The 13,038-nt window shown below is 36.3% G+C and overlaps 1 protein-coding gene across 1 annotated transcript in view; it reads right to left on the reverse strand.

The window, feature by feature from the left end:
- nonC (serine/threonine-protein kinase Smg1) overlaps window positions 1-13,038 on the reverse strand; it is a 1,411,261-nt gene that overhangs the window by 461,474 nt on the left and 936,749 nt on the right. Inside the window, exons 50-51 of the mRNA XM_090378365.1 lie at window positions 12,831-13,004; window positions 441-540 (exon numbers count right to left, since the gene is read on the reverse strand). Coding sequence (XP_090234491.1) covers window positions 441-540; window positions 12,831-13,004 — 274 coding nt within the window. The remainder of the gene's footprint in view (window positions 1-440; window positions 541-12,830; window positions 13,005-13,038) is intronic.

Below are 13,038 nucleotides of genomic sequence, written 5' to 3' on the forward strand. Positions count from 1 at the left end.
CATATAAATTATTGTATTTTAAAAATTATATTATATTTTACAGTCGATTTTATGTATTTTATTTATTTATTTTATTTTTATAAAGTTATAATTGGTCAGAGTTGGCAGCATCAATTATGGATCTACTGTATATAAAAAAAAAACTTATACAAATATTACAGGCATTATATCAGACAACTGGTATGTACTTATATGTACATAAATGTTGAAAAAAACATAAAACCTTCAAATGCTGTAAAGACATTAATTCTAGTGAAAAATGAACCCATTTGATTCAAAACAAAATATGTATAGGCAACAGTTTTTTTGTTTTTTTTTTTAATATATAGTGATATGCAGTTTGAAGGGAAAAGAAGGTCTGATGACTTTCATTTGGGGGGGGGGAACTATACAGTGCAGATTATGTCATATTGGTAAAAGAATATAAAATCAAAACTTACGCTGTGAAGATTATTCCATTTCTTGCATTCAGCCAGTTTTTCTTTAACTGCTTCTTTAGCAGATTTCACTGTTCCTTTAACAACTGCACAATCTTCAAATCTAAGTACAAAATAATAATAATAAAATAAATAATATAACAATAATAAATCACATTTAGGCTTTAAGCAAAAGGGTTGGTTCATAAAGTCAGAGGCGCCTCCGTAGCCAGGTGGGCAGGAGTGGCAGTGCGTAGCACACGCTTCTTGATTAGACCGGGGTTCGATCCCATCACCACCAAATACGGAGGATGTGGAAAGGTCAGGGAATGACCACCGCATATTCCCGCAGCAATATGGCCTTAGTTGCTAATGCTCCTAAAAACCAAATAACAATAACAATAAAGTTAGAGACAGTCTCCCACAGTGGACTGCGGAGCAAATACCGCTGTCTCCCATACGGTTACCATAACTGAATAGCTCCAATTTGTTGGATTGGAAGACCACCCAATCCAACCCAACCAACTGGAAGTGCTTAGCTTCTTCTTCCTTTCTACTAGTGACTAGCAGAAAGGAAGAAGAAGAAGAAGCCAATGTATGAAGTAGAGAATTGAAATGAATATATTCATCAAGTGAACATACTATGCCAAGTGGTTGGAACAGTTCCTGACTGTTCAGGTCACTGAACAGCAAACGGCAGACCAGAGATAGACAATCATCATGAAGCTCCTGATAGCCCCTGCAATTTTGGAAAATATCAAGCAGGATGTGCTGGACCAAATACAAAGAACAACGAATGCAGCAGACAGAAATGAACCAGAACAGGAGCAGGAACACCAATTAAAAAAACTACAACCTAGAGCAGCTGAAGTAGAAACAGACAAGATCACAATATCTGGAATAGAAGAAGAGCTCGAATTTTGCTAGAATTCGAACCCTTGAATTCTAGCAGAATTCGAGGGAATAAACTCCACAAAGAACCACACTATACCAAAGTATGGAGACCCAACGGAATCCTGGGGCAAGTCACACACCACCTCAATCAGTGAATAACACTGGATTACCTCAATAACAAAGAAGCAACAATAGACACCATCTGCACAGCCATTTACAGTAGCATCCACCAGAAGGAATAGCAAAGAAACCAGAGACCAACAGAAAACAAAACAGAAACACAAAGAACCACACCAGACTGAAAAGAAACAGAAGAGATAAGAGTGAAGACAGGCCAACTGACCCAGTACCAGAAGTAAAAAAGAAAGTAATCAGAGGATCAAAGAATACCTTGACATTCTCAGATAGGAACTCATGGCACTCAGAAAGAGACTTCACTGTTACAGGGAGAATACACAGAGGAAAACAGACAATGGGATATTTGATGAAACCCAGTCTTATACAGGCAGGAAAACTAGACAGAAAGACAAGGAAAGCAATGGAACCCCCCCCCCTCACAATAAGTTCTGGGGCAAGCTGTAGAGCAGCACAGTTAGCCGCTACAGCTGTGCCCCTTGGATAGATCTAGAATGGAAGAAAAGTAAGCAGTAGAACCCCGTTAATCCGGACTTTCTGTTAATCAGGACCAGATTTTCCGTCAGGGGAAAAATTCAAACTATCGAAAAAAATACAAGAATACCTCGCATAGCGCGGTTAATTCGTGCCAAAAAACATACCGTGCTATGCGAAACCACGCTGATAGAGGTATTATTAGTATGCATTTTAATGTAATGCGTTCTGACAACTTAATTACATGGGTTGAGTTGCAAAAATATCATGCACACGAAAAAAGAAACAAATGATAAAAATGAAAAATACTAGTAAGTACAGTAGAAATGATTTTTATTGCAGTACGTACATACCAAAAGAATATTGTGAAAAGAATATAAGTGAAGTATATATTGTATTTTTATTTTGAAAAATAACTGATCAGCTTAGTCTGCACAATTTTTTTCTTCTTTTTATCTGCATACATCTCTTCATAACATCGAATGTTATTTTGCAACACTTGCCTTACTTTCATACCTCCTTCGATGTTTGGATCTAGAAGAACACTCAGCGTCATTACATTTCTTCTTTCCACTCATACTTGTGTATAAAGGTGTAACGTTTTTAAAAAAATTATCTTTATTAAAAATACACAAAGAAAAATATTTGTACAGCTTATGCACCATCAACGACCTCACCGCTCGGAATCTAGTGTTTACTAATGTATAAATGCTAGCAGAGTCCATATATAATGGGAGTTTCGAGAACAGTCAGAATGGCCTTGAATCCATAAAGCATTGGCCTACGTGCTGGTATTATAATACATGCATACATACATATCAAATGTATTGGTGCGTAACGCAGTTAATTTTTTCAATTTGTAAACTGGGCTATAGCGAAACCCGTGCTATATGAGGTATTCCTGTATATATGAGAGGAATTATAAAAATAAGTAACTTATGAGTGGTTTTCTACAAACTGTACGATATATTTACAAGAGTAAGCTTGCCTAGCTAAGTTTATATTAACGACGTCATTGTAAACAAGAAGAACATGGATGAAGGGACTACAACTAGTCCATGTATACTAAACGGTAACTGCTCGCTGCACTGGATAAGAGTGAATGTGAAGGTGTGCTGTAGCACGTGATCAGTGATAGGGAGGGGGATGAATCCTGCATTCTTGGAAATGGTTTGCAAATCAGTCACTCAGCTATTGTATTCGGTTGACAGCTGCTGCTAGCATTGTCCACACGTACACCTTAGGCACCTCCATAGCCAGGTGGGAAGGAGCAGTAGTGCGTAGCACACACTTCTTGATTAGACCGGGGCCGTCACCACCAAATAGGGAGGATGCGGAAAGGTCAGGGAATGACCACCGCATATCTCGGAGCAATATGGCCTTAGTTGCTAATGCTCCTAAAAACCAAATAACAATAACTCCTTTTTTGTATGATTTTTCAGTCCAAAGGTGAGAATTATGATGTAATCAGACAATGCAAACATATTAGCTGAAGAATATCTGTAATGGATAAAAAGAAATCAAAATTTAAATATAGCATTTCGAAAATAAGATGACATTATCATACATGAAATCAAGTGATGCTTATATGCATCGTTTATTGCAGAACATAATCTTCCTGTGAGCTGTACTGATCAAAAAAGTGTGAAAGTATCATATTTAGCATGTTCACTGAATGTTTTCCAATAATGAAATAGGGGGAAAACAAACTGCTGGAGAAAGAACAAAATCAGGTATTTTAAGTGAAAGTAAGGAAAAGAGGAGGTGAGAGGAAAGGAAAGGAGGAGAAGGCTTTAAAAATGAGTCATTTTTTATTGCAAAAGATGGAAATGATCAAAGTAATTCCAAGCTATATCCAGTGTGGTGAACCTTCCCAACAAAAACATCATAAAACTGAATGCACCTTACTCTCAGTTCCATGTTGAAAGGTGACTGTATAGGGTACAATATTTACCATTCTTTTTCTGATGAACTGAAAGCATGTGGATTCTTTTACCAAACTCTCACACACTTGTGTTCAAATGGCCATTATGGTAGGCCTAAACAGTGGCGTAGCAAAGGATATTAAAAGGGGTTAAGCACTTGGTTTTAAGAAGCAGTCTTTATCATTGGATTAATTTCTGTGTTGAATGCATTAACTGAAATGAATGAATATTTGATGGACATTTACTAATATCCAGAAAGAATTGCAAAAAGGTAAAATACATTGAATTTATTTAAATTTAATGCATGCAACTCAATAAAGAAGATTTTAAAGAGCATGTGTGATTGAAAAGAAGGGGGAAAAATAAGTTAATGAACTCCTCAAAGCAAAGAAAAAAAGCTCCTGAAGCAGACTTTTTGGGGGCAAGCAAAGCAAAAAATCCAAACAAGCTGATAGGAATGTTATTCACACACATGTTGAAAGTCTGCTCGTGTTACCATCTATTGGCATGAACAAAACATTCTGCTTTTTCCCTTGTAAATGATATGCCAGTGTATGAAAATTCAAACATAGTTCTTCTATCAAAATATGTCATACATCTGTTTATTAAGGTCACTACTCCTTGATATGCTGAAGAAAGAGATACATAAATTTGATGGGCCAATGGTTGTTACTTCTACTTTTGCTTTGGAAGTTGATCAGCAGAGCAGAGTAAAACAAAATGACGATGATGTTAATTTACTCTACTGTGATAATAATAGACTTCCATCAAGCAACAGACATTGTTTAGTTTATCATGGAGTAGAGAAAAACAGAGGAATAGGATGCATATGCACATTGACTGAAGAAGTATTTTAAAGGACAGCATGGTGCACAAGTTCCATCAACTAGAAGTGCATCATTTTCAAACTGGAAAATTTTTGGAGAACTTTAAATACTTCTCTTCTATTCTTTATAACTGATGATGAAGAAATGGATGAAACAATCCTCACTTCATGTGTAATCTGTTATGAAAGAAGAAAAAAAGAACTGATGCAGAAGGTCCTTCGATGAGGAAACATAAGTGTCCAGAAAGAAATTTTAAATATGACAAATAATATCAATCGTAATTGGTTTTATAAATTCTTTATAGCAATGCTGAGAAAATTAAAAAATTCAACAATGTGGAGAGAAAAAAAAAGTTCAGATCTATTCCTTCTAATGAAACTTTGTTAAAGTGCTTGGCAACCAAGACAAGATAGCAGGATCATTATTATAAATAAAACTTTGACTAAATAATTCTGAAGGGGGGAATGTCAGCAACAGTTTTCTGTGAAGCAGTGATAACATGGTTCAATAAATTTTTAGCTTTTGATTTTGCACTCCCAAAATAAGATATGTCTCATATATTCTAACGAACTAATGCAGAAAAACTTGGTGTTTTTCAATGAGATATTTAATTTTTTGGAAAGGTGGGCTGTATACTGTTAATGCTGATCCTTGAAAGAAACCTGTATCTAGTAACTTGTGGGGATGTTAATTTCTGTCCATTATGATTGAGAATCAGAGAGAAAGTTTAAGGGAATTTGCTATTAAGCATTCCAATCAAAAAAAAAAAAAAAAAAATATATATATATATATATATATATATATATATATATATTAATAATATAAAATAAAAAATATTCACCCTAATTTCTATTCCTATGAGGCAGCCATTCAATTGCCTTCAACCATGTTGGCAAATTATTTCAGTGTTCGATGACCTGTTGCCCATAAGCAAACTTTGTGAAATATAGGCTTCTGCTTTTTTCCTGAAAATTTAATGTTTTTGTTCACTTGGTTCTTGTCTCACTTAAAAGGAGGAAGACCTTCTTCATTCATTTTACTTAGCCACTTCAGAACTTTATACACCACAAACAGGTCTCCCCCTTCTAAGGCATTCTTCATGTGTGTATCAATGTGCACTCAATCAATGTCCTTCTTTGAACCATCTCTAGAAGATATGTTTTTTTTTTTTTTTTTTTTTTCATGTGGCTTCCATACCTGAATACTATATTTCAAATGCAGTCTAACAACCATCTTGCATAGGGTAAGAATGACATCCTTCTCCACACTGGAAACGATTCCATAAATCGTGAATAGAAACTATGCCTTGCTAGTCATCAGTCTATACCGAAAAAAAATTTCATGTCAGGTTGAACTGTAACATCTGAGTCTTTATCATCACTTTTAGCTCCTACCTGCCTAACTTATATGTGACTCCAGAATTTCTCTTCTCCAAACCTTATATTTAGAACTATTAAACTTTGGCTGCCATTTTTTGGATCATATGTGCAACCAATCCAAGTCTTTCTGAAATACTGTGGCCTGGTTTGAAATGATAATCATTTTTCCTACCCTAAAATCATTAGCAAACTTTGGCAGGTTCCCTTGGATACCTTCATCAATATCATTTATGAAAATTAAAAAAAGGACAGGACCTAACATCAAGCCCTGAGGGAACCCACATTTTACTCTAGTTCAGGCTAGACATTTAGGACAACACTCTGTCTGCCATCTTTTAGCCAGCCCTTGATCCAATGTAGGATTCTTACCAGTAACCGAAGGTTTTATAGTTTACATAGTGGCCTTCCAAGAAGGAACGGTATTGAAAGCTTTACTAAAGAAAAGCTTTCAATAACAATTGAATGCAGGATATTACCTGCATGCAATGACTACATCACAGTAATTAATGAGAATGGTCAGGCCAGACCACCTTAATGAATCCTGATGGGATTTATTCAAGATAAAATTCTTCCACAATAAACTCCATAATCTTCCCTATCACATAAGTCAGGCGTTTTTTCCTTCTGATATTGATATCCTATTGATATCATGATATCTTGTATAGGGGAAAACACAAAGGTGGTGAGATGCTAACACTTCTCCAGCCCATTTTCAGAGTATAAGGTTTCCATTAATATTCCCAACAGCATGACACACTCACATACAGCCTTTTTAATTATAAATATATATATATACAAAGGGTACAAGGAAAGTTTTGCAATACAGCTTTGTTTATTTAATTTTTTCAAAGTAATTTCCTCTACATTCAATACACCTCTCCATCCTCCGAAACCAATCTTTAAACCAGTTCTGCCAAGTTTCACTAGGGAGTAAAGCACACTCGTTGTCCCAAGCCCGTAGAAGGTCCTCATCACTGGAAAACCGCCTCCCTTTTAGCTTCATTTTCACATGCGGGAACAGTGTAAAGTCGCAGGGAGCAAGGTCTGACTGTAGGGAGGGTGCTCGAGAAGTTTCAGTCCTGTCGTGGTCAAATATTCGGTGCAGGCTTTGGCGCGGTGAGCTGGAGCATTTTCGTGATGGAGGTACCAGGTATCCATTCTTGACTTTGGCCGCAGGTTCTTCATAGATCCAATGACTTTAGGCAGGCATTGTTCAGTATACCACTTAGCTGTGACTGTCTTCTGCGTGTCCAAAACGACACGTTCCACAATTCCACTCGATTTGAAAAACATAGCTATCATTTTCTTCTTTACAGATCGGGATTTTCTGACAATTACGGGTGTGTCGTCATCATCAAAGACCCAAACTTTGTTTTGAGCCTTGGTCGGCAGATCGTAATAGTACAGCGAAGTCTCGTCACCTGTCACGATGTTGTTCACATACTGAGATTGTCCCTTATCAAACTTTTTTAACATCTCCCGGCACCAAGTCACACGTCGTGTCATCTGCTCTTCAGTCAGTTGATGCGGCACCCAGAGAGAACAAAGTTTCTTCACGTGCAAATGATCTTGCAGAATCGAACGAATTGCTGGTGCATTTAGGCCCAAAGTATCCTCTATCTGTTGGTAGGTCACTCGCCTGTTTTCGTCAAGCATTTTCCTCACAGCAGTAACGTTTTCCTCCGTAACTGACGTTCGTGGCCTTCCCGGCCTCTCAGAATCCTCCAGAGTGAAATTTCCCCTTTGGAATTCTCTATACCACCTGAATATCGTTGTACGATGTGGACAATCATCATCTAGTGCAAGAGTCATTTCTTCTAAGCACTGGTCTATGGTTAAACCACGCACGAAATTATACCGCAAAACTGTGCTTATCTCATTTCGTGACCACGATGCCATCGCAAGCACTTTACACTCTCACTACTAATGAATAACTGAGCCCATCGACTTGGCGCGGCGGCTACTATGCACGTATGAACATGTCTCAACATGCAGCTTCCTGTGATTCATTGTTGCGTCATATTGCAAAACTTTCCTAGTACCCTTTGTATATATACGCGCGCGTATGTGTGTGTGTCCCCCACGGAACCTTGCCCTCCTTTAACTTTGGTAGCTTCCTAACAAACGCTTGTCTGAGATCACTATATCACTTATTTTACAGCAGTCTGATATTTAGCAGTCTTTTGAGTTTAAAGCTTAGTTTTGACTATAAATATCAATGAGAAGAATCTGTTAAACTCACCAGCAATTTCTGCTGGACTTCTCTGGACCATACACCGTGAACAGTTAAGAGACATATGCAATTCACTCTCATCTTTTTTTATGAAAAGAATTTCCTGTCCCTTTTCTTAGCTCCTTTTGCTAGTGCTTTTTCATAAAGCTTTTGCCTGTCTTACCCAATCAATGCCTTTGTTACATATTCTGTTATAATACTCATACAATGCAGAATCATGTAACTGTCCATTCTCGTTTCTTTTTCTTAATGAAACTCATACCCTTACCAGCCATCCATTTTGGCATCTTCAGTTAACAGAACTTGACCATTCTAATCTTATTCCATATCAATTTTGAGTCAGAGTATTTAGTGATTGTCAAGGTAAAATGTATCTAGGAATTGAGTTTAGCTTGCATTCTAATGCAGCATTCCTTGGCTCTGGGCTTCTTGTAATTAATTATAGTGACAGTAATAGGAAACCTACAAAGAAGATTCTACATTTTTTCCTCTCTCTTTTGATGGTTGATGAATAATTTTTTTATTTAATGAAATGCATGATTTGTATTTTGTGCAATATGTCTTAGAAAACTCCCATTTTTGTTAGAGTCCACATGTACAGAGCTAGTTGTTTGAAACTTGTATATTATCATAAAATGATCACTGTTAAGTGGAATCTTTATTAATGTACATTCAACAGTGGGATATTAGGGAACATATGAAAAGATCAATCATCAATGCTGAGTCAGGGGGAAAATGTACAGTGGCAGACAAAAAAACTATCACCAAAAAAAAAAAAAAAAAAAGTAACATTTGTAGTGAAATGCATGAGATATTGTTTTTATTATTATTAATAAAACAGAAGATATTGTTTTGATTACAGTAATTTTGTTTGTTGCAAAGCAAAGGTATTGCATCAGATAATGCTTCTATTGAATCAGACAGCAATTGCAAGGTATTGCATCAGCCATTTCTATAAATACGGTGTTGGAAGGGTATACATACTCATTCGTGTCCTGTTTTGCGAAGGTGTAAGCATGGCTCCATATGTACAGTTGACACCAAGAAAAAAAAAACAAAAGTATCTGTCCCAGGAAGGCTTTCTACACATGCTATCGCTGATAAAATAGGTTGCCACCAGTCAACAGTATCCTGGATACTGTTAACTGGTGATGTGAAGAGAAGACCTGGATCAGGCCATAAGAGAGTGACTAAGCCTTCCCATGATCGATATTTGAAATGGCTATGCCTTCATAATCGCCATGCAGTTCTCCTGATCTAAAAACTGGACTTTGAGATGGCTTCTCATGTTAAAACAAATGCACGAACTATCCAAAGATGGCTTTCAGAATGTGGTCTGCATGCCTATCGGCCCAAGCAGAAGCCTTTGTTGACCCAACAAATGAGGAAGAAGCAACTTGCTTGGGCTAAAATGCATGTTTCATGGACAAAAGAGCAATGGGACACAGTCATCTTTTCTGACGAATTGAAATTCAACATGCATGGCTTCGATGGGAAGCGATATGTCAGAAGACAAAAATCAGAGGCATACCATCCTGACTGCATAACAACGACTGTAAAGTTCCCTGCCAGGCAAATGGTCTGGTGATGCATAACAAGCAAAGGGGTGGGGTGAATTAAGTTTATTAATGGAACGGTGAATGCAGAAACCTACACTGCTATCTCAGAGGAGTGCCTGAAACTCATTATTAGGGGTGATCCCTAATAATGGGACAGACGTCCAAAAGTGCATTTTTCAACAGGACAGCACCTTACCACACAGCAAAATTGGTAAGTTTTATGCTATTTAGATTTAATGATAGTTTGTCTTGTCTCACAATGTTCAAAATATACTTACACCAATATTTTCCCTCATTTTTCTCCCTTAAGGTGCAGTCATACGTCAGAAATGCCAGCATTGCTGAGGTATGACTGCACCCTAAGTTGGACTGGCACAGCAACAGTACACATCTGAAAATTACTGGTACATAATGTCATCTTAAATTGCTCAGAAGAAGCCAACGAATAAGATTCAGCTCCAGGAGAGCATTGTAGGGGTGTGGTACCATGAAATTGGGCAACTGTATATCCAGAAGTTGATTAAGTCTATGCCAGATTGTTGCAAGGCTGTAATTGCAGCTCGAGGAGGAACAACAAAATATTAAGGACTTATTTTGCTGATTTACAGTACATAATACTATTACGTTAACTTGTCATTTCAGTTTGTACACATAAATGCAATAAAATGTATGTTTGATTGTTATGATTGCCATTTGCATGATTTCACATATTTCCATTAATTATGCATTTTACCCTTTGGGAAGATAAATATCTTCTCTAATGCATTTCGAACAACAAATGCATTTCGAATATTTCTGCAACCCACAATGCAGCGCAAAACACATTATTTGCAAAATTCATAAGTGATAAAGTTTTTTTTGCCTGCCACTGTATATATGAATGAATTACAGTGAACGGAGTGAGATTTTGGGTGTCTATAACATATTCAATTAGCTGATCTCGTTCGCTTAGTAAAGATGATCCTCATAAATGGTGTTGCAAATTAAACTCAGTTAACAGCAGTTGAAGGCAGTTATACAAGACAGATCCACAAAGTCTTTTGCAGTGTAAAGAAGATTCAATGGTACTATGCAATTGCTTAACTGTGTCTAAGGAATATGTTATAAAAGTATTCTAGAATCTACAAGGCTATGCCACACAACAAGGGCAGCAGTTGCAGTATTTTTGTTCCATCACTAAATAGTGTAGCTGATGTAGTTCTTTTGGAATTTGGTTTGCTCCTTGTAAACAGATAGTTGATGGGTTATTATGTTTAATTGTATCATAAATGACCACTGAATTGCTATGAAACCCCTCTTATGGACTATGCCAGTTTTTCCCAAAACTTTTTTAGTCACAAAACACTTTTCATCTCACAATATATTGATGGAACACTTACAAAACACAAGTTTAGCGGGAGCCAAAGAACTGTTTGTAATATTTTATTACATATGATGCACTATGCATCAGGGGCATCTTTATTTCCAACACATGTAAATCCGAAATTCAAATAACTGTCATTATGCTTTCGTTTTGGTCTTTTATTAGTTGGTTCAAGTTGTTTCACTTCGCATTTTTTGGGGAACAAAAGGCTGTGATTGTTCATCCTCAATAAAGTGTGACGATATTGTGTTCGTTTTCAATGGCCACAGTTGCACTACCAGAAGTACATTTCTTCTCATTTTAAAGTTACTTTTTTCAACCACAAATCCATGGTCATTTATTTTGATAATGGCATTTCGAAATACTGATAACACATGTAAAGCCGAAATTCAAATAACTGTCATCATACTTTTATTTTGGTCTTTTATCAGATGGTTCCAGTTGTTTCACTTTGGATTTTTTGGGAACAAAAGGCTGCCATTGGTCATTCTCACTTTGAAGGGTGACAATATTGTGTTCGTTTTCATCGACCACAGTTGCAATATAGACATAAAGAACAAAATATAACTTTAATGAACACCACTGGATCACTCTGAACTGCTTGATTACTTGAGAAAATGCTTGGTAGTTGGGAACGCACAGTATTAGCATTAGTAGAGTCATATTATGTAAGAAAGCAAGCTTATACAGAATCAGCCAAAAAAAAAAAACACATCCCATTTCACCCATCCATTCACTCCAAAGGTTTGTCCAGTCCTTCCTTGAATCTATTTAAGTTTTCTACTTCCTATGCTTCCCTCAGGTGCATAAATTCAAATGACCATATTTGCATCAGTATGATAATTTTCCATATAATAAAGCATGGTCAATACAATGGTGGTTTAAAGGAGAATAACATGGTAAAACTTATACCTGACCAGAACCAAAATCTCAATTCAACCAAATTCCTATGGGATGGTCAATTGAATTCAGTTGTTTGGTTGAACGAATCAGAACAGGATATCCTAGCTGCACAATTATGGGAACAATGGAGTAAGATTCAGACAATGCATGCTAAACTTCTTGAAAGTTTTCTCTCTCATGCTGTTGATATCATTAAGGCCAATGAAGGTTATACTCAATAAAATGCCTTTTCTCTAAACAGATGCTTTTTCATTTAGTGTTACTAAACATCATGGAGAACAAGCATATTTATTTACTGCTACCACTGGCACAACTTTTCACTTGCAATTAAAATTAAAACTGACAGAGCTATAATCTAAAGTTTACTGGAAGGAAAAGAGGTAAGCACAATCAATAACATTTCTAAAGTTTGCAATAAAGATGCTCTGCAAAGATCATGATTTGTATATAATGATGACAAATACAATAAAACCACTGCATAACAGGATTAACTTTTTTTAACAATGCATCAGTATCTCCCACACTGATGAAGGCTAATAAGGAAAATAAGCTTTTCATATATCTTTGCTAACTATTATTGTAGAGTTATGTTCAATAAAAAATAAATAAATAAAAAAAAATTCAGAACAAAAATGAATACTTTTCTGGTTGAGAGTTTGTATCGCATAGTATTAGATATGCCATAATAACAAGAGTATACAAAAACATTAAAAAAAAAATACCTCTTTGGCAAAGTATAAAGGGAATGAGTAAGGTTCAATTGGGCTTCCTCTAGCAGAGCCTTTTCCTGACATGCTTCCTGAAGAAGTGTTTCAGTAGACTGCAGATCAAGTTGAGCATCAAGCCATGATTTTAAAAAAGTTTCTAGTTTTGGAAGTGTAGAAAGGAGATCATCCCTATTAACCCATTGAAAAAAAAAAAATAACAGGC

The sequence above is a fragment of the Mastigoproctus giganteus genome, chromosome 7, assembly GCF_048544385.1.
Source record: "Mastigoproctus giganteus isolate SK-2022 chromosome 7, ASM4854438v1, whole genome shotgun sequence".
In the NCBI taxonomy this organism is placed as follows: Eukaryota; Metazoa; Arthropoda; class Arachnida; order Uropygi; family Thelyphonidae; genus Mastigoproctus; species Mastigoproctus giganteus.